The following is a 25,697-nucleotide window of genomic DNA, read 5'->3' as shown; positions in this document are numbered from 1 at the left end:
TTCTTTATTTTTCCCTTTGGAGTCTTGGGCATTTCTTGCATATGCAGTAGAATGTCAGGTACAAATCGCAACTTGACTCCTTGGGTTAGGTAGGAATAGGCATGAATGGACGAGTGGCCACGTGCTTAGAATCATTGTAAGAAAATTTGTTATGTTGGGAACACCTACCTCAACTAACTAGGATGATGAAAGACATACATGTGTAACACTTCTTCCATTCTCTGGTTTGTACATTTTGTTTGTCTACCAGTTTTTGGGGTCTTCCGAGGATGACATGCACAACTTAGTTTCCAACTTTTGGATAATTTTTTCCACAAGTGTACATGAAACTTTGTACCGCGGTCACATCTCCTTAGGGAAACGATAAAGCTTATTAACTAGTGGTTATAAATCTTGCTACCTTAGTGAGATTGTTTGACATCTATCCAAATGGCGTTCTGACCTTAGGAGGTAATTTAATGACTAAGTCTGTTAAAGTGCACTCCAACTTTTACCGTAAGTTGTATTGGATGTAACATTCTTGCTCTTTTCTGATCATTTGATCTTCTTAAACCTGGTACTGTGCACACTCTCACACAGCTCTTGACAAGCCCTTTCACCGGTCACATGTGGCCAATAGAAACATCGGCTCACTAAGGCGAAAGTTTTGTGTATGCCAGGATGTCTTGCATTAGGTGCATTATGACCCTCATACAAAATATGACAGTGAATGCCCTGACCATTGGGTGCATAGACTTTGCCTTGGTTGAAAAGTAGAGCATGTTTGAAGGAATGTTTTCCTGCTATGTTCTCTTGGTAGCTAGTTGTCAAGCATTCAAACCATTATATCATCCTTGGCTATGTATTCCCTCTTGGACTGGCTGGCAAACCCTGCCAAAGTGAGGATCCTCTTCATGTCCTATTACAGCTTTTGACGTTGGTCATAGGATTTCAGGTTTAGTGGTGCATTTCAAGGACAATGCCGATCTTGCTGTCTAGAAAAATAAGAACGGTCCATACCTTTGCTAGCCTTTAAAAGTATATTAAAATATGAATTCCGTTGATGCTCGGGAAGTTTGTGGACCTCGTTTTACAATAACTGACAATAAATTGCCAAAAGTTTTCATTTAAATCTCTAAAAATTCCAAAGAATAGCACAACTTGTAGCCATAGTTATCTCAAGAATGTGGAACTAAGCCATGGCAATAAAACCCATAATCAAAATTCATGAAACTTCACACAATTAATCTTAAATTTGGCTCAAGTTTTACTCAAAAGTAAGTGTAAGTACTATTCAAAACCACTTCGCACAAAGTTGCACTTGATACTCCATGCACACTTCAATTTCGCATGCACACCTAAATTAATCAAAGGCACGCACTAATTTTTATGCGCGCACACACTATTAATTCTAAAAGTAAGATGCACATACACACAGATAAGTGCACACATACTTAAACTTGGTGCAACTATATGATAGGAAATCAAGTGATACTTGCAAAGGGGGTTTTGTAAGAGCAACCATTAAACTCCTCAACATGGCACCAATGGTATATTAAGTATGTGTTGACGATATTGTTGATATTTTTTGCTAGCAAACGATGAAAGAAATTGTTATTTCAAGGTATAAGTCTTAGCAAACAGTTAATGTCATTTACAATGGTTCTGAATGGACTGACTAAGATTCTTCCATCCCTAGGCTTTGCAAAGTTGTTTGGACATACACTAGGGGGCCCTATGTATGTGAAGTTAGTCTTATTCACTGATATGTGCAGACTCGGAATTTGCGTTACGATTGGAGCCAGATAACAAGGAGCTCAAGGAGCAGTATATCAATGCAAAAGCTATGTGTGAGAAGGTTAGATTAGGATGATGATGTGTATAAAATTTTGTCCAATGTGATAAGGAACAGAAAAACTATATAGTTCGATGTCTCTTAATTCTTTCTTTAACTTTAATGAGGTTTTAAATTGCATTTTAGTTTCTTATTTTATTGCAAGTGACAAAAAAAGTGATTTATTGTCATTTTCAAAAATTCATCAAGGTGTATTAAATGGGTTTAACTGAGAACAATTAGTCTCATTTTTCTATATTTGAAGGTTCAGATTTTTGTTAAATTAAAAATTCTTGAACCATATCTTGATTGAAAGAGGAGATCACAAAGACAACTTGGTGAGTCTTGGCATGGAATATACAACTCTTCCTGGCCTCCAGGTGAGTCTAGCAGACACACTATCATTTATCCTGTAGTCAATGCAGGAGATTGTGCTTGTCCATCCTTGCTTTTGCAACGAAGGGACCAGGTACTGGTAGAGGCAACGCCACGTTTCCTACAGACAATGGAGAAGTTGTTTTGACCTTGCCAGACCTAAATTTCAATGTTATTGAGGGTATCAAGTAGCAATTGAGGCTTGAAGAGGACCCAGAAGCCAAGAGAGTGGAGGGAGGGCAAGAGAAGGGCTTGGAGGAGGTAGAAGTGGCAGAAGCATCACAACGTGAAGACCAAAGTAAGAGAATCAAGGAACTGAAGTACAAGGCAAAGAGTTCTAGGCGTCCTCCTCTAGAGAAGAGGTTGATGCAAGGACTTTGATCCAACATCATATACAATCACGGCGTTGTTAAAATCGCTGTTATTCACCCAAGAATCCATGTAGGTGTCTTGACGAAATACAAGTCTCATTCTAGCACCATTAGGTGCATAACTAGTAGCACCGATGGATGCATGACTAAACACGAAACCTATCAAGACATCATTTATGTCTATGGATGCCCACATAAGGTTTTCTAGAGTAGTGTTTGCTTGCGAATGAGCAGTACATCATCCACAACATGTCTATGCGAACACCATAAACTTAGGAATCATGTAGTCCCATTTACATCTTTAGAAACACAGACTATCTACATGGATGTCAGGGTGGCACAAGCCAACAACCATGTATATAATAGAAAACCAATACTCTTTCTTGGTTCTCAATCTCTCCGATCTCTTTGGGAATTTCTCCTCTTATTCTGTTATGATCACAACACATCTCTCTCCAAGCTAGGCCCTGGAGAAACGAGAGATAAAGTTGCTGGAAAAGATAAAGCCTCGAGCGGAGGAGGATTGCATGGAACAATGTCCATCTGTCTGTATGCCACAAATTGTTGACGTGTGGACCACTGAAGAAGAAGGGGGTTAGGACTCAAGAATCCTAACCACACCTAACTTGTAGGTTCTGGCCGAGGGACTTAGATCTTGACCGAGGAGCCTAAAATCCCCAAAAGACCATAAGACTACAAATTTGCGTAGCAGATGATGGTGTGGCAACACTGTATGGCTATTCTTGGAAATCACGAAAAGATGCTAATGTGGCAGCGTGTTTTGTGGATAGCGCTCTTGGCACTAGGTTTTTGCAACAAATGCCTTTGGAGAAGTAGCTTTTCACAGCAGTTTCTTTTGGGGGCCAAGGGCCTTTAAATATGTTGTAAGGGCACTCCCTCTGGCATTCTACCTTACGGCGAAGTAGAGGAGAACCCAGAGCTCGCAACCTTGTGAAAGCAATATAAAGAAATACCGAAACGTGTGCCAAGGTTTGGGGTTAGTGCAGTCTAGGAGTGGAACCCCACCACTCTATGTGTCTCCCGTGGATTCAGTCTCTCTTTCAGTTCTCTTGTTTTGAATGTTAAAAGTCTGTTCTTTTCAGTTGTAACGTGGTGCCCTCCCGTTATAGTGGTATCAAAACTTCGGTCGTTTACCGTTTTGATGAGTAAACCGGTCCTACACCAACCTTATAAGTGCAAGCTATGGACTTGGAAAAAGAAGAAACGACAACAGAAAGAGGAGATGAAGAAGGAGGAGCTCGTTCTTGCCCTACAAGCACAAAAATTTACTTTTTGACACTTTTCCAGTGTTGTGAAGGGCTCTTAAAAGCTCTTGACGGCTGAGAGTTTGGATATGCAACAAAAGACAAAGTTGATCCTCTCGACAAGCCCTACGCATTGACGCGAACGGATTTTGATTCTCATAATTATGGAAAATTAGGGTTTTCAACATCAAATTAGGATTTCTGCGAAAAATGTGTAAAATTAATGTTTTTGGAAGCTCTTGTTATTTGTGTGCATATAATAGGTAATAGGAGCTAGGAACATGCATTCGGAAACATTTAGGAGCACGGAGCTGGACATCCACTCTTTTGCAACAAGGAGAACCATCTGCTTGAAATTTTGCTTGAGGAATTGTTTGTGAATACTTTCTAGTAATAGTTTGAACTTGCTTTGACTTGTTTGAACACGTTTGAAGTTTGAGGAGCCTCTGAATGGTACAGGCTGCGGTCTGGGGGTGTTTGGTTGTTTATAGCCTTTGAAGTTCTCATGGCCCGGACTTCGGTTCCCGGGGGGGGGTGGGTATTCATGAGGGAAGTATTGTCTTTGAATTTCTCATGGCTCGGACCTCGGTTCTTGGGAGGAGTATTCATTGGGAAGTATGTCTTTATGTTTTGTGACTGCACTTGTGATCATGTGTATTGCATCGTGATAGTCAACCATATATGCTCCAAATTGGGTGAGATTGAGTGGGTGTGCGATCTTAGTGCATCAGGACACTCCTCTAAAGATCAGTGCGGTCTGGGTGTGATGGTGAACTTTGCTACGCAAGAGTATCAAGAGCTCCGATGTGGAATGAGAATACTGAATGACCCTCATATGTTTGAGCTAACTTGATTGAGTATTGCAGGTCTAATTGCTGACGATTACTCTTATTTGAAGAATGGAGTATGCCAGAAATTGCTGATGTGTCAACCACTGACGATGAGGGGGGTTAGGTCTCCAGAATCCTAACCCTAGCAAACTTAGAGATTGTGGCCGAGGGGCCTAAAACTTTCAACGAACGACTAAAGGGGTTAGAATTAAAAATCCTAACTGTACCAACTTGTAGATCTTGGGCGAGGGGCCTAAAACCCCAACAAGACCAAAAGACTACAAATTTGCGTAGCAGATGATGGCGTGGTAGCACTGTACGACTATTCTTGGAAATCACGGAAAGATGCTGATGTGGAGAGCTCTCTGGGTGCTAGGTTTTTACACCAGATACTTTTGGAGAAGCAACTTTTCATCGCAGTTGCTTTTGGGGGCCAAGGGTCTTGAATATTTTGTAAGGGCACTCCCTCCGGCATTCTACCTTGCGATGAAGCAGAGCACAATTGAGAGCTTGTAACCTTGTGGAAGCAATATAGAGAAATACCGAAGCCGATGCAGTCTGGGTTTGGAACCCCACCACTCCGCGTCTCTCATTTGGATTCTCTCTTTTTCAGTTCAGTTGTTTTGAAGTGCTAAAAGTGTGTTCTTTTCAGTTGGCACGTGGTGCCCTCCAGTTACGGAGTATAACGATGACGGTACAATATTATGCCTGGAACCCTGTTAAGCTCTGAGAAAGAAGAGGTAAAGCTGTTGACAAAAATAAAGCCTCAAGAGGAGGACAGAGTGGAACAATGTTCCTGTGTTTGTAAACGTGTAAAAACCAAGGCACCTTTGTCTGGCTCTATCGCCTTCTCCATTTTCTTTGCTTCTCTTCTCCTAGCTCTCTTTGCTTGTGATCTACTAGTGTCTGTTCCTATAAATTGTAACTGGCTGGCCTACTGCCCAGGCGATTCGAGGCAGAAAAACAGAGATTTTTAGCTTGGCAAATCAGAATTTCAGCACTTAAATTAAGGAGATTGAAGACAATGTAGTTAGGAGATGGGATTGGGAGAGATGGAGAGGCGGAGTTCCTACCCTACATAGTACTGCCCCTGAATAGGTAACCCTTTTGGTATTATTAAAAATTATATCAAATACGAGAAGTACAAAGCTTAAGAGATGGTACCCTTATTCTGTGAGACCAGATCAGGAGAGGGGGAGAGTGTGTTCCAGCAAAAGAACCCCACAATTGGTTACATTCAGACCTTTAAACAGGCATATGTGTGTTTGTGTGTAGAGGTATAGACCAAGTGCCAAGTGTCTGAGCTTTCCTCCTTTATCTGAGTCTCTAATGGGCTGTTTTGAACAAGTGGCGAGTTCTTCTCCTGCGTGTGTGTGTGGTCGCATGGTGTCAAACTACTGACGTGTCAAGTCACTGAAGAACGGAGCCGACTAGCCGATCCCGGCGGAGGGACCTAAACCCTAAGAAGAAGCCCTACCAACCTATGGGACCCCGTTCGATGGGGGCCAGAGGACCTAAAGATTAAAGCGAGACCAACACACACACACAAAGCGAATTCAGGTGCTGATGTGGCATTCAACACGGATTTTCACGAATCGCGTTGCTGATGTGGCAGCCCGTACAGATTTCCGCGAATCGCGCTGTTGACGTGGCAGGTGTACGGATTTTCGTAATCGCGCTTACAGCTTTTTGGGTTCAACGTTTTTGGACCATATGCTTTTGAGTATACAACTTTTCATGTAAACTGCTTTTGAATGGCCAAGGGCCTTTAAATATAAACTGTGGGCTCACTCTGGCAATCTGCCCGCGAGAGATGCAGAGCAATAGCCACAGAGTGTACTTGTTTAAGCGATATAAAGAAATACGGAAAGAGGCACCACAGTTTGGGGCCAGTACTCTCTGGGGTGGAATTCCGCCACTCCGTGTCATGTGTTCTCTCTCATTCTGTTCAGTTGTTATTGAAGTGCTAAAAGTCTGTTAAGTGTGTTCTTTTCTATTGGCACGTGGTGCCTTCATGGTTACAGTGGTATTAGAGCTTCAGGCGTGTGCTTTTCTGAAAGCATACCGGTCCTACCAAAGAGTTGACGGAGCAAGATGGCGCTTCCAAGTTTTATAGGGATTTTATTGTGAAAGAATCTTCGTGTTTCAACTCCAGACTTATTAGCCACTCCCACCCTTACTCCATCGCGCATCAGGTGCGCTCCCGTCTTCATCGCTTTGTCTTACAGGGCATAAGCCATAAAGATCACTTGCAAAGAAGGATCAAGGATTTTTTTTTTCAAGCCACTGTTTGTTCTCAGAGGCAGTGCCATGCAGTGGTGGATGTTTATAGCTACCAATCCGCACACTCCAAGGACTTGGCAAGCTTTCAGGAAAAAAGTTGCCTGAAGTTGCATGCCTTTAGACATCTTCCGTCGGATTGTAGCTTCTCGCAAAGTGGGGTATCCTGAAAGGCTAGCCATAGAAACCCTAGCAGATTAAAACTTGAAATTTCTTGACATCTCTCAATAGGTGTCTCTTTTCAGGCTGATAACCTTGGAGGTATAGTGTGATTGGTGTATCTTGGGGCTACCATCACCACCACAGGAACACTGTCTGTCAAGGCCTGTTTTGACTATTCGAGAGCTTATGGACCATGCTGCGGTCGGCTATAACCTTATGGAAGGAATCTAGCTCTAATCTTGGTGCAGGTTTCTCGATGGAAAGCTAGGCGTCTTTTTGAGCTCGACTGATGTCGAGATTGCTTCTTAGGTTTGAGTTCTGTTTGAAATGGATGGTATCTGTTTTGAACCTGTTTTGGTGCCGATTTGAATTGTTTGACCCTGGTTTCAATATTGGTTTCAATGATTGGTGATTTTACTTCCGGGTGGAGAAGTGAGAAATGGTGTTTAGGTATTGTCTGAACCTCAAAATGTTGGGATGTTTGGGGAGCGTTTCGTTGTATGCTTGAACCTCCAAACGACGCAAGTTGTGGTCTGGGGGTGTTTGGTTGTAAAAGGCCTTATAGCAGAATGAAGACATGCCTCTACTTGAACGCGCTCGCTACCCCTGCCCCCCCCCTTCCCTCTCGCCATTGCTGCCCCCCCCTGCCCTCGCGCGCCCTTTGCCTTCCACTGCTGCGCGCAGCCCCCCAGCGCGCCCCCCGCCCCGCCCGCTGCCCTACCCGCTGCCACCCAGCCCACCCGTTGCCATAGAGGGACTCCTCCAAAGTCATCTCGCCCAACCCCGTTGAGCCCGCCGTTCGACTTGCTCTTTCACTGATAGAGCAAGTGAGCCTAGCCGTAGAGGTAGAGCGCTTGCAGGCCACTTCTGTCATCTGTAAGATGCTCAGCACCATACCTAGCAGAGGAGAGCTGCATGAACTTCTCCAGGCCCGCCTTCTTGCAGTGGTAGGCAAGATCTTGGACGTTCAGATCCTCGGACGAGGCTACTATCAGATCGAGTTTGAGACCTCCTAGATGGCGTCCAAGGTCATCGCCATGAGCCCCTTGACCATCCGAGCAGTTCGAGCCCACTTTCGATAGTGGAGACATGGTTTTGACCCTGCTTGAGATGTGTTGGTAGAGGAGGCGGACATTCCCATCTCCGTCTGCTTTTCTGGTTTGCGGAGGGAGTACCTACCACTTTTGTCCAGGACAGGCTCAGCGATTGGGACTAACTTGGAGACACCTCGCACGGCAACCTCGGTAGCTGCCAAGGCGGCCGGCATTCTCTCAGTTCGCACGGTTAGGGATACTCACACTCTCCCGAAGGTCATCCTCCTTCCTCGGGTGAGTGGGGGTTGGTTTAGACAGCGCGTGGAGTATTCGGGCCTCTCGAACCAGTGCTTCATTTGTCGACAGATGGGCCATCTTGCGAAGGCCTGTCCACGGAGGAGGCCTCGATCTACACCACAGACTCAGCCCTAGCCTGCAAGGGCTGGCCAGCAGCCACATGCAGAGACACAAAGCACACAGGCAGAGTCACCCTCCGAGCATGGGGTTCCAGCAGAGGAGGGATGGCAGCAGGTTCGTGGTCGACGCCGGTAGGGGCCACAGAGACGGCTTGGCACTCAGAGTGGCCCTCAGGCGTCTGCCCATCAGCCGAGGCTTCCCGCGGGGAAGCGATTCGGTCCTTTTGAGCAGGACGAGGTCCCTACTCCAGCCCCCACCTAAGCTTGATTCTCGACAGCCCCTCCCCCCGAGTTCCCCCCCTCCTCATCAGCCTCCCCCCCTCCTCTTGTTCCCGCCGCCTCTCCCCCTTGCCCCTCTACCTTTGCCCGACCCCCCCGCCCCTCTTCTCCCCCACCTCCCCCTGCTCCCCCTCCCGCTCTAGTTCCTAAGTCTACTCAGGGGGCAGGGCCATCTTCAGTTGCTAGGAGATCTCTTGGCAGCGCCTTTGCCACGAGTCGTTGGGGAGAGAGGGACAACCTTTTTTGCGACACCCTCTACAGGTACAGACGTCTTGCTTTGCAGCAGTTCCTCGAGGTTTGACGAGCTTTGACATTCGACGCCGATGGGACTTCTTTGCCTACGACTTTACACGCTTTCTCGGTGACTCCTCATCAAACCTTGAGGCAGCCTGCTTTAAGGTTCATGTTCTGTTCCTTGCAGCCAGGGTGATAGAGGCCTTGGACTCAGTAGTTGGCTTCTCTTTCCCCTTTGCGGCAGGGACCAGACTAAGTGGACCCTCGACTCAGTGTTGGAGTGGCTGCATACACAGGCCCTAGAGTTCTCTCACCACATGGGAGACCTAGGAGTTACAGACATGCTTTTGACTCTATGGCCATTGGCCAAGTTTGTAGTGACTCCTCCAGATGCAGCAGGATGTAAACACATTGTGGTTCACTTCTTTGCTGATACTGAGTGCTCGCCATGCTATGTGTACATTCATGAGGACTCCTGGACAGAGGAGGTTGCTTTACGTACGGCTCGGGCTACATGGGCTTGGGCCAGACACTCTTTGCAGTCACGCCTATCTAGAGCACGCTTCGATGCGGATTACTCCCCATCCAAACCAGCCTCAAAGATAGCACGTTTAGCTGCTGCGACAACATCTGTTCTTTCTCGCTCCCCATGAGGATCGTCTCATGGAACGTGCAGGGACTAGGTGGGCCCCAGTTTCAAGGTCAGAGGGTCCGACTACGTCAGGAGCTTCAGCGTTGCCTTGTGGGAGGAGAGATTGATCTCCATATGCTACAGGAGCATCATCTGTGTGAGAGCTGCATTAGACGTGGTCAGCTCTTGCGTGGACAATATGATACTTTTTGGTCAACTGCTTTTGGACCTAGAGGCATCCAGGGTGGGGTATGTATGACTATTGCGGATTCTTTGCAGTAGGCCATTGTGCGCAGAGAGATTATTGTGCCAGGCAGGGCTCAGTGGATCACTATGCAGGTTCAGTGTTGCCTTGTGGGCTTCCTGAACATATATGCGCCCAATGTGGTGAGTGCACGAGCAGAGTTTTGGTCACAGATTGTTGAATCTTTGCCGCAGGCAGAACATTGGTGCATAGGGGGTGACTTCAACATGTTGGAAGACCCTTCTGACAGGAGTGGTTGTAGCCATGCTAATGTGCATGGAGTTGAGCTGGCAGCCTGGGAGAGGTTTTGTATGACTCTGAGGGTTTCGGATGTGTGGCAGCACTCTAGCTTTGTGAGGCCCCTAGACAGCCTGACCTTCTCTCATTCGGACCGTAGAGTGGGAGGAGTGAATCTATCGCGGATAGATCGGTTCTACACTAGTGACCATTTTGTGACTTGGGTAGGACAGTTGGCATTCTGGCTGGGACTTCCTTCTCGGACCATGCGCCAGTACTCACTGGATGCACTCTTTGAACACTGTCGGAGATCACCAAGCTCATCCGCCAGGAGCACAGGAGCTGGGCACGAAGATGGCTGTCTACAGAGAGAATCTTCTTCAGCTTACGGAGGATGGTTTTGTGACGAGGCCCAGATACATGGGACACCCACTTTGTCTCATGGGATACGATGTGCTATTGGCCAGATACTCTCATCTTCACACCAACTGCGGATTGAGACTGGGAGATACAGTGGACTACCAACAGAGGCCAGGACATGCCCCCTGTGTGACATCGAGCCTGAAACAGAGTTGCACTACACATGCCACTGCCCCGTCTACTACAAGATACGAGGCCGCTTCCATTGCTTGTTTAGAGAGGGCTTTGGACCACTCTCCAGAGTCATGCGGTACAAGGATCAGAGATGCCTGGGTTTGTTTTTGCTCGAGTTGCGCAGAGACAAAGAGAGCTTGATGAAAGGAGAGGCTAGCCAATTTCAGAGACAGATCATAGACTTCTTTATAGCTGCCACAGGACACCCGGAGGAGCTACTACCACAGCAGAGCTCGTCGCTTCACACCAGTGGCACACTGATCGACTGAGCGACCGAGCTGGGGAGATCGAGACGCCCACGACAGTGGAGGACTGCACATCATCGACGGAGGCTTCATCAGAGGATTCAGATCACTTTGGCCCGACATGCACGACGCTCGGTCAGACTACTGACCATGGAGGAGATTGATGAGATCTGCCAGCGACCGATGCTGGATCTCTCCTTGGTTGAATTCTACTTCCGGAGCGACTTCTTCTAGTTTCTACTCGCGTAGGGGATGCTTACACAAGTTCTCCTTGGTTGAATTCTACTTCCGGAACTTTTTAGAATGCTGAAATTTTCATGGGCATCTGGTGTTATGCTTGTCTGAGTGCGACTTTTCCCTGCAGGGACGCACACAAGCCCCTATGGCTGCACTCTGCTTCTGCCGTAGGCTTCACAACTACCGCATTGCCTCCCCGGACTCCGGGATAGGGAAATCGTGTAGACGTTGGAATTGAAACACCGGTAAATGGGAGCCTTTGGATTCATACTTGACAAATATAGACCAAGTGGACTTGCATATGTGCATACAGGGTGACAAAGTGTAGGACCTCACCATAAAGATAATTGGTCACTATCAAACTTGTGAGAGTATTTGGCATTGGTAGCGATAACCCTTTTATGCTGTGGCGTGTGGTTGTTTGCACCCTTTGGCGCTGCACGTGGGGAGAGAGAGAGCCCACGAACTGCCACATTGCCTCTTTCTAAAAATCACACGCTATAGCTCATTTTTTTAATGTTTATTAAACTTGGCCACGTTCAAACTGGCCAACCACTGAGTCTATAAGGTTTTTTAACCTTTGCACTTAAAAACGGTTATTACTTTCCACTTTTCTGGCCGTTTTGAGGCATTATCAACCTGGCCGATTCATATCTCTTCCGACTCAATCTGCCAGCTCCCGTCGGGCCGTATTTCCACTGTGTCCCATTGGTCACTTGTATTTCGGAGAAGACTCATTCAAAGCACTATAGAATTTTCCAATTCTTTGATCCCATCTAAATGCTATGTTATTTATTTGATATGTAATCTTAAACGGGCCGTAATATCTGTTGGAAAGTTTTACAACTTTCCCTTTCTGATTGGCCTGTTTCTTAAGTCTCGCTTTATCAAACTTGAGAAGAACAAATTGCCCTTCAACAAGCTTCTGATCACGACGATGTTTATTTGCGAGAGGTAAATACTTCTCCCATTCTCGTTGGTTATCTAAGACATAGCACTTTAGAATGTCTAGGACTGTGGAATTAGCGAGTTCGCTTGGTCCATCCGTCTGAGGATGATAAGCTGAAGAGAAGTTCAGCTTAGTTCCTAAGTTCGCAAAAAGAGCTCGCCAGAAATTGCTGGTCATTCGTGGGTCGTGATCACTAACAATCGTTTTGGGCATAGTACATACCATGATGCTTAAAAATCTGGGCCATAAAAATCTTGGCCATGTGATCAACATTGATGGTCTTCCTTTCTGGAATGAAATGTGTTTGCTTACTAAATTTATCGATAATAGTCCAAATTGCCATGATAAATTCTATGGCATTACTTTCCCAGGATACTCCAAGTACTGCTAGGGACTGAAGTAAGCCAGGAGTCTTATGGCGATCATACTTAGCCTTTTGGCATGATACACATTCTCTGACATATGTATCTATGTCAGCTCGTAGTGTTGGCAAGTATTAATATCGTTCTGAGGCTTGTGTGGTTGACATTATGCCTCTATGGCCTGCGTAAGGAGAAGGATGAGCTTCATCCATCACCGTTGCTCTAAGTGGACGTGCCACACAAAGTGCACGATGAAAATACAAATATCCATCTTTGATAGTGTAGGAAAAAATATCAATACCGTTTTGTAATTGTTGCCATATTTCCCTGAAGTCATCAAGGTACATCTCGGGTAGAGACTCCAACTCTTGATGGTGTACACTAGTGATGGCATTCATTGACTTGGGGCCGACGAGAAAGAGCATCTGCAAGTACGTTTTTACTCCCAGAAGTATGGAGAATTTGGAAGTGAAACATTGAAAGAAAATTAGCCCAACGCATTTGTTTCTGAGACAACTTGCGTTGACTCGTTGAGAGAGAAAATATCGGAGACTTTGATGATCTGTCTTGATTGTAAAGTCTGCTTCCAGAAGATACTATTTCCAAACCGAGAGAGCATGGATGACTACCATACGTTCTTTCTCATAGATAGATGGAAGCATGAAGCTCCGCATCACGAAGTTGTCTACTTTTATAAGCTATTGCGTGGCCTTCTTGATTGAGAACTAAGCCAATGCAATCACCTGAAGCATCACAATGTACTTCAAATGGTTTCCAAGGATCAGGTACGACAAGGATGTGTCCATGGGTGAGAAGGTACTTGAATTTTCAAAAGATTACTTTTGTTTAGCTCCCCATACAAAAGATATCCTTTTCTTTGTGAGATCATGGAGAGTTGCAACTACATGAGTAAAGTGGTGTATAAAGCGTATGTAGTAGGAACAGAGGCCAAGGAAACTTCGGACATCATGAACCGAAGCAAGCTGTGGCCAATCAGACATAGCTTGAACCTTTGCTGGGTCCATGCGTACTTGATTATGTAGCATTAACTTGAAGTTTATGTTGTTGCAACTCTTCAAACACAATCTGTAGGTGTCGGTTATGCTCTTCCTCCATGTGTGAGGAAACTAATATGTTGTCAAAGAAAATTTCTGTAAACCATCAATGAGAATGAAAAATTTGATCCATCATTCGATTGAACGTTGCTGGAGCATTAGTAAGGCCGAAAGGCATTACTAAACACTCTTACAATCCAAAGGTTGTACGAAAGGCAATCTTATGTATGTCTTTTGTAGCAATTCGAATCTGGTGGTAGCCGCTCTTAAGATCTATGCGGCTGAAAATTGGTACCCATTGTAATTTATCTAAGCTATCATCAATTCGAGGAATCGGAAATCTATTCTTAATCGTAATCTTATTGAGAGAACGATAATCGATGCACATGCGAAATGTGCCATCTTTCTTCTGCACAAGCAAGACTGGTGAACGGGAGAAGTGCTAGGTCGAACAAGACCCTTCTCGAGAAGTTCATTTACTTGTCTAAGGATTTCTTCTTGTTGCAAAAGACTAACCCGATGGGGTGGTTGGTGTGGTGGGGAGCTGCCCGGAATTAGATCGATACGATGATCTTCCAGTCTCTTAGGAGGTAATTCATCTGGAAGGGTGTCAGTGAAACAATCTTCATACTAGTTAGCCGATCTTTATCTAAATTTAACAAGACAATTTCAGCACTCACCTCTCTATCTTTGACAAAAATCAAGTAAGCAGAAAGACACTTCTTTATTTCTCTTTTAACAATGATGTGACTGACCATAGGAATAGGCCAATCACTAGCATTTGCATCTACATCATATTGCTTCCCTTTAGAGGAAAAGAACAGTTTCTTGCTTACATAGTCTGGTATGGGATGGATTTTGTAATGCCACGGCATTCCCAAGATGACATCACATCCTTGTATATGGTAATCTAGGACAGACTCTCTATCAGAGTACTTTCCGATCTTCACATTCAACTGACCTTGGATAGGAGTGGAGCTTGTAGTCAAGCCTTCAAAGGCTGATCCTGAACTAATTGGAGTTCCCAATCTCTCAGGAGTGATACCGAGAGATTCTAAGGTATCCAAAGAGATAAAATTGTAAGTGGAACCTGGATCAAATAGGATCTATACTCTTTGTCCATTCAAACTGTCCCACCCTTTGAGTAGCAGCCTTTTTCCCTTCTCCTTCCTGGTGTTGGCTTGGACGTTAGGTACTGAATTTGATGCTGGGGGTGGTGAATCGTTGTGGGCAATCTGGTTTTCTGTGGCCTTTCTCGCCACACTAGAAACATTTTCCCTCTTCCATGTACGCCTTTAATTGAGAGGGAGTGAGGAATTAACTTTTCTTCCCCCCCTTTGGCTTCTTTTCTTGGCCTTTAGGCTGATTTGAAGGCCGCTTTCGAGTGGAGTTTTCTGCCTCAGTAGTGAGAGCCTTCTGTTTTGCATGAAAGGTACTAAAACTGTTTACGAGGAGTTTCTTTCGAATGCAAGTTACCAGGTATCAAAGCGGATTGCATCATAATTTGAAGAGTGTTTTTGGGATAGAGTTTCATACTTTTTTGAAGTCCTGGTTGAAGTCCCGCTTCAAACTTGCGCATCTTCTGTGCATCAGAAATTTTCATAAAAGGAGTAACTTTAAGGAGGATTGCCCAAAATTTGTTGACGTAGTTGGACACAGCTTCATGCTCTGTTTGGCAAAGCGAATCCCATTCTTTCTTCACATCATTTGGAAAGTCGGGAGGAAGAAACTGAGCATAAAACTTCTTTTTAAACTCCTTTCAGTCTTTGGGTTTGCGTTTCTCCAGATTTGTGGTAAGCCACTAGTTGCTAGCTGTATCTTTCAAATACATACTAACATGGCGAATTTTTGAGCATTCTGAAAAATTACCTTCGGCAAAGGCCACTTCGAATTGTCGAATAAAAGCAGGAGTCTTCGTATTGATCCTCTTTCCATTATAACATTCGAACTTAACATCCTTATCTCCAACTTTGAACGTCTTCTTCTTCTTTTTGTGGTGTCGGGACCGCTTCTTGGTGATGGATTTGGAATCCTTGTCTACCTGTGCAACTCAAGTGGCGGAAAATCCTCTTGACAGCCTGCCAATGCGTAGACCTTGGGCTATGAATAAATCTGCTTACGTGTGAGACTGCAAACTGAATAACCGGCCTCGTGTTGCATACATAAATGAGGCATCCAACAACAGTTTGGTAAAGAGTGACATTTGCAGGATCACCAGGATCATGAAGACTTAATTTCAAACCTGTTTCCATGGGAGTGGCAATAGGTTTGCAATCCTCAAGTCCGAACTTACATAGCAATGTCTCTATGTAACTTTTCTGACACAAGGCAATACCACCATCACGTTGCTTAAACTGTATACCCAAGTAATGATGTAAGAGCCCGAAATCTTTCATCTTGAAAGTAGCATTTAAATCAGCCTTAAATTCAGCAATATGTGCCTGATTCGGACTAGTGATCAACAAATTATCCATGTATAGAACAACAATGAGAAGTACATTGTCCTCACGCTTTATGTATAATGTGCTTTTTGTTGGACTGTTTACGAAAGCCTCGTTTGATGAAATTAGTTTTCTCATACCAAGCACGAGGAGATTGCTTCAATCCATACAAAGCTTTCTTACATTTGCACACTTTATCTTCGTGCCCTTTAATAACAAAACCACGAGGCTGCATTACTTAAACTTCCTCAAATATGTCACCATTCAAGAAATCAGTAACAATGTCTGATTGATGTACATCCAACCAAAATGAGCGGCCAAATGCACATAGAAAACGCACAGTAGTCATACAAGAAGTGGAAGCAAAAGTCTCTTCATAATCTTTGGCTTTTTGCTGTGCATAACCTTTTGCAACAATTCGAGCCTTATAGCGATCAATCTCACCATCCGGCTTGCGTTTCAACTTGTAAACACACTATGTATCAATGGCCTTTTTGCCAGGAGGCAAATCACATAAAGTCCATGTGTCATTTTCTGTAAGTGCATCATATTCTGATTGCATGGCAGCCATCCAATTTTTGAATTTTGTGCTTCATCAAAAGACAAAGGTTCCTCAACATCATGTAAGCTAGACACAGCCAAACCATAACAATCTGATGCATAAGATGCATTGCGAGAACCTGAATGAGTACAACTAGACAAAGGTGCATCCATTTTATTGTCACGCAAAGTATGCACCAACCATTTAGGCATACCTCTATCCTGCTCATTCTCAGCCCTTTCCTCATCAAGTACACCATGTACATCTGCATTAGTAATAGGCTGATCTGTAACATTTTAAGAAACCCCCATAGGCTGTACATTTGCCTCATTGGAATCTACATTCGAACTTCCACCACTGAAAAGAGGCAACAATGTGTCATAAATTTCCAGTGAGCTTACATTACTGTCTCTAGTACATAACAACAAAGTTTGAACAAAATCTTCCGCAAACACAGTATCCCCTGTGACCAAGATACGCTTTGTTTGCGGATGATACAACTTGTAACCTTTGCTTTCAGCAATATAACCAACAAAAATACATTTGACAGTCTTATCATCCAATTTCCTGCGCTGTGTTTGTGGCACCAAAGCATATGCCAAACAACCAAAAACACGCATGTGCTCAATAGAAGGCTTTCTACCATGCCATGCTTCATATGGAGTAATAGACTGCAAAGCTTTCGTAGGACACCTGTTTAGTACATAAGTGGCACACATGATAGCCTCAAGCCAAAGCGAATGCGGCAAAGCTTGACTTTTGACCATACATCGTGCCATTTTCGTAAGTGACGTGTTTTTCCTCTCAGCAACACCATTTTACTGAGGCGTATACGGCAGTGTACATTGGTGTTTTATTCCACGACTAGCCAAAAATGCATTTAATTCATGAGACATATACTCCCCCCCCACGATCGGAATGGATGGTGCCCATAATACATTTTCAGCCATAGCCAAAAACTGTTTGAAGCACATAAAAGCTTCGGACTTGGCTTTAAGCGGATATACCCATGCATGCCTGGAGTAGTCATCAATGAAAGTCGTAGAGTAAAGGTAATTGCCCAAGGAAGGAGTTTGCATGGGCCCACAAACATCACTATGCACAAGCTGCAACCTGCATGTGGCCCTAATTGAACCATCCTTTGGAAACTTTGAACGTTGCATCTTCTCCAAAATACAGCCTTCTCAAACATGTTTGACAGGTGCTTCAAGAGGCGGCAAAGAAGCAACCATATCAGACTTCTGCAAATGCAGCAAACTGACAAAATTCAGATGTCCAAAACGTGCATGCCAAAGTTTTGCATCTGAAATAGCCGTAGAATTCACAACTGCATTTGCAAAATTCTACCCACAGTTGTCATACAAAATGAGCTGCCAATGTACATAGAAACGCACAGTAGTCATAGGACAAGTGGGAGCAAAAGTTTCTTCATAATCTATGCCTTTCTACTGTGCATAGCCTTTTGCAACAACTCGAGCCTTACAGCGATCAATCTCACGATTCGGCTTGCGTTTCAACTTGTAAACCCACTTCGTACTAATGGCCTTTTGCCATGAGGCAAATCGCGTAAAGTGTATGTATCATTTTGTATAAGTGCATCATATTCTGATTGCATGGCTACGATCCAATTTTTAGAATTCTATGCTTCATCAAAAGACGAAGGTTCCTCTACATCACAATCTGATGCATAAGATGCATGGCGAGAACCTGAACGAGTACGACTAGACAAAGGTACATCCAATTTACTATCACGCAAAGTATGAACCAACCAAACAACCAAAACCGCGTATGTGATCAATAGATGGCTTCCTATCACGCAATGCTTCATATAGAGTCATAGATTGCAAAGCTTTCATAGGACACCTGTTAAGTACATGAGTGGCTCACATGATAGCCTCAAGCCAATTGCCTTGTGGTAAATCTTGATTCTTGACCATACATCATGCCATCTCCGTAAGCGACCTGTTTTTCCTCTCAGGAACACCATTTTGGTGAGGTGTATACGCCACTGTACATTGGTGTTTTATCCCATCACTCGCCAGAAATGCATTAAATTTATGAGACATATACTCCGCCCCTTGATCGGAACGGAGGGTGCCCATAGTACATTTAGAGACATTTTCAGCCATAGCCAGAAATTGCTTTAAGCGGATATACCCATGCATGCCTGGAGTAATCATCAATGAAAGTCACGAAGTACAGGTAATTGCTTAAGGACGGAATTTGCATAGGCCCACAAACATCACTATGCACAAGCTGCAAACTACATGTAGCCATAAGTGAACTATCCTTTGGAAACTTAGAACGCTGCATCTTACCCAAAATATAGCCTTCACAAACATGCTTCACAGGTGTTTCAAGAGGCAGCAAAGAAGCAATTACATCAGATTTTCTGCAAACGTAGCAAACTGGCAAAATTCAGATGCCCAAAACGTGCATGCCAAAAATTTACATCTAAAACAACCTTTGACTTTGCAACTATATTTGCAAAAGTCTACCCACACTTGTCATACAAAGTGAGGTTATACAGCCACGACATAAAATGCGAGATGGAGTAATTTCATCACCAAAACTGAGATCATGAAATGTACATCATCCACCAATTTGACAACACCACCAACTCTAGCAAGTACAGATACAGACAAAAGGTTCTTTTTTATCACAAGTACATAAAGTGCATCAACAAGTGTGAAAGAGATGCCATTCATAGGAGTTAGCACAATCTTTCCAACTCCCTTGACCGGATAAGAGGCATTGTTGGCACAAGTGAGTGAATTCATATGAGGGACATCCTGAAGGAAGGAAAACAAGTCACGATGAGAGGTAATGTGCTTTGTAGCAGCGCTGTCAAAGTACTACACATGAGCATGTGCAACAACTAACATAGATGCATGATGGATAGAAGGATCATAAGTGCACTTTGCACTAAAAGCCCATTCTGCATCTACATGAGCATCACAATCTCCTTTCACAGAAGACTCTACAATTGCTGCACTTGTAGTGGAACCATCCTCTTTCTTCTTAGCCTCTTTTGCCTTCAATTTCGGACACTGCTTGATTAAGTGATCATTAGCTTTACAATAATGGCAACGCATCTTCTTTTTGCCCTTTTCACCAGAATTCCCAGATGAGGTGTTACCAATACAAGCATTGGAAACAAGTGATTTGCCACTCGCCAAAGAACCATGAGAAGTGGCTACATTGCTGTTATCGCTTTTCCTCTGAGTAGCAATAAAAGCTTGTTCAACTGCAGGCTGTTTAGCCCTGTTTTTCTTGAAAGTGACTCTTGCAACAACAATGTGCATAATGCATCAAACTTGACAACTTCTTGATTTCCTTGGGTCATAAGTCTCCAAGTACTAGCAAAAGTCTGGTAAGAATTTGACAAAGCATCAAGAATAGTGTGTACAAAGGAACTGTTAGAAATGACTTCGCCTGCACAAATAAGTTTCTCATTCAAATCCTTGATACTAGCAAGAAAAGTGACCATTTCATCTACCTCATGGAGAATCGTCGACTCCAGCTCTTTACGCAGCAATGCAATTTTAGCCTCATTGCGACTTGCATAAAGACAAGCCAGAATATCCCAAGCTTGTTTTGCAGATTTAGCTGAACAAATGTGAGGAGTAATAGTGTGCTTCGCAGATAACGCAATCAATGCATGAGCCTGCGGATCTCTAATATCCCAAAGAGCTTGCTCGACCGTAGACAAAATAGCTCTGAAGCAATCGTGACACCAAAACCTGCAACATCTTCAACATCGCCTGCATCCTTAGAACCAAGATGTACATCAATGCCCTGCACAACATTCCAAACGCCCTTTGACACAAGTACATGTTGCATCTTGTAAGCCCACATTGGGTAATTTTCCCCATCCAATTTATCGTCAGCAGCAAACATCTTGAACACATTTGTGTTGTTGTCACTTATGACGAATGCCTCACCTGATGTGAAAACTGCCCAAGAAGAGGAGAAACAAAGCGGGACTAACGCGTGCTATATAGCACAACCCGAAGAAGATTGTAAGGGACCCGTTATGCAGAAAACGGCATTGATAGAAATTCTACACAAAAGGAAGAAATTGCCTGCACAGTACTTCCTATAGTGGAAACGGAGGCCGAAGTAGACCGAGCTCTTTGAGGTCAGCGGAAGTATTTGTCGAGCTGTTGAAGCTCACCGAAATCTGAGAAATTGAGCAAGCATGTGTTGGCGATGGTGGCGACTAAGCCCGAGAAGACGCAACCTTGCTCTGATACCAATTGTTGGAAATACGGTTGCAAGGAAAGACACAACTTGCAGAAGATGAAGGAAACTCAAGGCACACAACAGAGAGTAGTATTACTTAGTGTGCAATGGAAAGATTAGTTAGCCCTAGGGTGATGGACGTGTATACAATGCACGGGTGGAAAAACCTCGTAGTGAGGGGAAAAATGCCTCGGTGATCCTAAGTGTGTTGACACACATCAATACCACATTACATGGTAACACAAAGTGGGTTTACAAGTTGAAACGTAAGTCGGATGCTGGCATTGATTGCTATAAGGCTAGACTTGTTGCAAAAGGTTATGCACAATAGAAAGGCTTTGACTCCAAAGAGACTTTTGCTCCCACTTGTCGTATAACTATTGCTCGTTTGCTTTGTGCATTGGCAACTTACTTCGGATGGAATGTACATCAATCAGACATTGTTACCGCTTTCATAAATGGTGATATATTTGACAAAGTATATGTAACGTAGGCTTGCGGTTTTGTCAAGAAAGGACAAGAAAAGACAGTGTGCAAATGTAAGAAAGCTTTGTACGGGTTGAAGGAGTCTCCTTGTGCTTAGTATGAGAAAGATGACACTCATTCAATTAAACAAGGCTTTTGCAATAGTCTAACTGAAAGCACTATGTACGTAGATGATTTCTTGATTACTCGTTCCAATGAGATTCACATTCCTGAATTCAAGGCTGAATTGAATGCTACTCTCAAGATGCATCCTTACTTGGGCGTACAATTTAAGCTGTGTAATGGAGGTATTGCTTTGTGCCAAGCAAGATACATAGAGACATCATTATATAAGTTCGGACTTGAGGACAACAAACCTATTGCTACTACAATCGGAAGAGGTTTGAAATCGAGTCTTCATGTTGTTGGGGATCTTGTCACTTTTTATCAGACTGTTGTGGGAGGCCTTATTTATGTAGGCCGTATATTTGGTTTGTGGTCTCACAGGTTAGTAGATTTATGCATAGCCCAAGCATTGTCAGGCTGTTAAAGGATCTTTCGCTACTTGAGCGGCACTTTACATCTTGGGTTGTTTTATCAGTGTAACAGGGAACGGACTGAACACAGCCCAAACGTTCAGAAACAGTGTTCCGGACGAGTCCCGTTCCGGAAACAGAGTCGGGAACGGAACACTGTTCCGGAACAAGGTGTAAACAGAACAGTGTTCCAGAACGGAGGGAACAAGGTGGAATGTGAAACGGAATGGCAGAACGGGCAAAAGTAGGCATTTGGGGGCATATTTGGGGCTGTTTAGGGGACATATTTGGGGCAGTTTGAGGGTAAATTTGGGGTTGTTTAGAAGTTGATTTGGGACTAAGTTGAATGAAGGTAATTCAAGCCTTACTTTAGTCGACCGTTCTGGACCTGTTCCTGTTCCGGGCCCCCTTCCTCTTCCCTGTTCCCGTCCCGTTCCGGACCCTCCCGTTCCTGTTCCCCGTTCCCGTTCCGGGTAACTATGTGTTTTATCCCAAGGAGGGATCATTGCCGCAAGATTTGCATGCTTTGTCTCACTTAGATTGGGCTCGTTGTTATGACATACAAATGTCCACAAGTAGTTTTTGTTTCACGCTCGAAAGTTCATGTACATCATGGTCGAGTAAGAAGCAACCTATTGTGGCCGCTTTCAGTTGTGAAGCTGAGTACAGGGGAGTCTTCACATGTATGGTTGAGTGTGTATGGCTCGTACGCCTTAGGACTGATTTGGGTGTTGGACAGGACACTGCCAACATCATCTACAATGACAGCTAGAGCGCATTGGCAAAACTCAGTTTTTCATTTTCACACAAAGCATTTTTATCACTATGTCAAGGAGAGACTCTCAACAGAAGAGATAAGCTTGGCTGATGTGCCGACACAGGACAACTTTGTAGGTCTGTTCACAAAGGCATTGCCTCCTCGTGAGAAGTTCGAAACTTTCCGCAAAGCTTTGAGCTTGCTTTCCTTTGTGGATTGATCATGTCCTTAGGTATGGAGTCCATCGCATCACTCCCAGGTAGAATTTGGGTAGTGATGTGTGTTTACACACTGAGGACCGCCGGGGCTTTTTTTTTTTCTCACCTAGAGATTTTTTTCCCTATGCGTTGTATATATTTCCATCACTCTAGGGCTAACTTATCTTTCCATTTGCGCACTAAGCAATACATTCTCTGTTGTGTGCCTTGAGCTTCCTCATCTTCTCCAAGTGTGCATCCTTCCAACCCCACAATGTGAAACCGGCCTGTAGGGCGGTAGACTTTAGCTTTCACCCCAATCTTTACTCTTTTAAACTTTTTGACATAGAGGAACTTCACGAATAAACCTGTGACTGGAAATAACACTTCAAGCAAAACACGGCTTGGCAGCTAGAGCGCTTCTAAGCAAACAGCGACACCTTGGTCCTTGGCCCCAAAGACTGGCGCCCCTTTCGGTATTTCTTTTATTCTCATTACACTTGAGAAAAACCTTTAAACTTCTACAAGCTGTTCCACTTTTATCGGGCTGAAATTTCCCTATTCTAGCTTGATTTTGGCAGCATAACCACAGTAGAAGTCTCCACGGACAAAATCCCAAGTAAACATTGACTTTGTACTCACTTTAGAGCACTATACAAAACTTGGCGAGAAATTACAGCACGCTGAATTCTCTGTTTTTGGCCCCCAATTTGCACCAAAACACCTGTTCGGTGATTCCCTACCTTCCCCGAAGCTCTTGGGACCTACAAGCATCAAACTGGCCAAGACCCTAAATCTGCCAAAAATTACAGGAAGCTGTAATTGTTTGTTTTGCGCTCCGATTCGTTTGCCAATCACTAGTGTGGGTAGCCCTGGAGCCTTCATACCTGTAGGGTCACTTGCCCTTTGAATTAGACGAGATTCCTTGCGGAAAATCTCTCTAGATTGTCTTTTACAAGCACCCAAGGCTTCCCTAGCATTACCTTGCAATTTAGGTGCAAAACCCTAAACCTGCAAAAAACCACAGCAGGCTGTAATTTTTTGTTTTGCATCATTTTGAGCGGAGCAAACACGTTTGCGCGTGTCTTAGTTCTGTACCCCATTTTATGTCCCTTCTCCATAGTGTTTTTTTTCTTTTAGGGGCTTATGAATTTTTTTTTTTTTTTTTTTTGCTGGAGATTGTAAAAGCCAATCCAATATCTGTCGTGATTACCAATAGAAATCTGTAAGCAAGTTACTTAATCAAGTTGTCAATTTACTAAGGTCATAATTTGTGCACAGATGATGAACATGAAGCCCGAGGAGAAAGCTCACATACCTATAGAGGAAATCCGGACACTGAACAATGCAAAACCTTGTACAAACAAAGTCATTGGCTATAATGATCGACCTAAAGGGGAATCTGCAAAGGACTATTTACCACCCGTGCCGCCAATACAGGATGTTGGACGTGAGAAGGTTTGCAAACTGTTTAGATGGAATCACATGAACCAGAGTGATTTGCATGCATGAAATTGCTTTAAGAATAGTAAATTAAGATATTTGGCTCTTGATTTTGGGCTTAGAGTTGAAAGTTAAAAGGATATATAGATAGGAAATGATGGGAATGAGAAAGAGTGAGGTAAGAGAGAGGCACGTTTGCGTTTATTAAAAAAGATCAAAGAAATGGAGACAAAGCTTTTTCTGTGGATTGGAATGTTCAATTATGCCTGATGCATTTCTGAAGCTTGACTGTTACTTTTGGGTTTTGACAGCTGGCAGACAAAAGTAAAGAAGCCTTTATCTCTGCTCAGGCTGTGGCAGCCTCTGTTGCTGCAGCAAGAATCACTACACAAACAACACTTGCTGTTCCTAAGACTTTTTATGAATTCGAAGCTCTTTGGAAAAGCTTTTCCTTGAATACTTTGCAGCAGGCTGAACTGTTGAAGGTATACATTGTATATCATCAAGGAACTCATGCCCTCTCTCAGTATTGTATTGTAACAAAGCACTATGTCTAGAACAAACTAACAAGAATCTATTTCATAGGTCATAAAGCCGTCAACCTTGCCACAGCTTTTCAAGGACCACCTCAGTCCCAAACTCCTTGGAGAAATTTTACGTTCTTTGGAACACCTTTTCCCGTAAGTGTGTCACAAATTTATATATATGTTTGCTCTGTGTGTGTGTGTGTGTGTGTGAGTGTTTGCTCTGTGTGTGTGTGTGTGTGTGTGTGTGTGTGTGAGAGAGAGAGGAAATGAAATGAAATGAAATGTTATATTAACGTCTCAAAAGGCCAAAATGACGTATGAGACCAATCTGTTACAAAATGGTGAATCTAATACCATGTCTGGGTACAAAAGAGCTAGATACTACTACTAGAATCCATCCTCATCTGCACTCTGGATATCGAGAGAGTATGACTCGAATCCTCTGCTATGGTCTCCGTCGATGTTGTGTAGCCCCTCTCCTCAATCGTGGCCGTCTGGATCATTGTAGCTCTGGTGCTCGGTCGATGAGAGTGCCAGTAGTGGCCGAATGAGTGTGGGTTTGCTCTGCAATGATGACTGCTCCTCTGGCTGTCCCATATCTAGTGAAAAGAAATCTGTAATCTGTCTTTGGGACTGTCTCTCTCTATCTCTCCCCAGTATAGTGTCTCTATATCTGTGTAACTCAAGAAGATATAGCCCAAGACATCTCTGATCCTCATAACTCATGACCCTAGAGAAAGGACCGAAACCCTCTCTGAATAAGCAATGGAAACGGCCCCGTATCTCATAGTACACTGTGCAATGACATATGTAATGTAGCTCTGTCCCTAGCTCTAACTAGCATAAGCGGCTTATTCTGCTGTCTGCTGGTATCCCTCTAAATCTACCAGTCTCAATCTCCAGCTGATGTGAGGATGTGCGTATCTGACCAA

The 25,697-nt window shown here is 43.9% G+C and overlaps 1 protein-coding gene across 3 annotated transcripts in view; it reads left to right on the top strand.

Moving 5' to 3' along the window:
* Positions 1 to 25,697, top strand: part of LOC147437747 (uncharacterized) — a 183,172-nt gene that overhangs the window by 113,792 nt on the left and 43,683 nt on the right. For all 3 annotated transcript variants that reach the window (XM_086487226.1, XM_086487225.1, XM_086487224.1), the window contains 4 exons: positions 1,755 to 1,837; positions 24,077 to 24,253; positions 24,550 to 24,723; positions 24,824 to 24,918. In XM_086487226.1, the coding sequence (XP_086343352.1) occupies positions 1,755 to 1,837; positions 24,077 to 24,253; positions 24,550 to 24,723; positions 24,824 to 24,918 (529 nt within the window). The remainder of the gene's footprint in view (positions 1 to 1,754; positions 1,838 to 24,076; positions 24,254 to 24,549; positions 24,724 to 24,823; positions 24,919 to 25,697) is intronic.

This window comes from Adiantum capillus-veneris, chromosome 17, assembly GCF_014529385.1.
Source record: "Adiantum capillus-veneris isolate H3 chromosome 17, ASM1452938v2, whole genome shotgun sequence".
In the NCBI taxonomy this organism is placed as follows: Eukaryota; Viridiplantae; Streptophyta; class Polypodiopsida; order Polypodiales; family Pteridaceae; genus Adiantum; species Adiantum capillus-veneris.
This window is presented reverse-complemented; position numbering and strand designations above follow the sequence as displayed.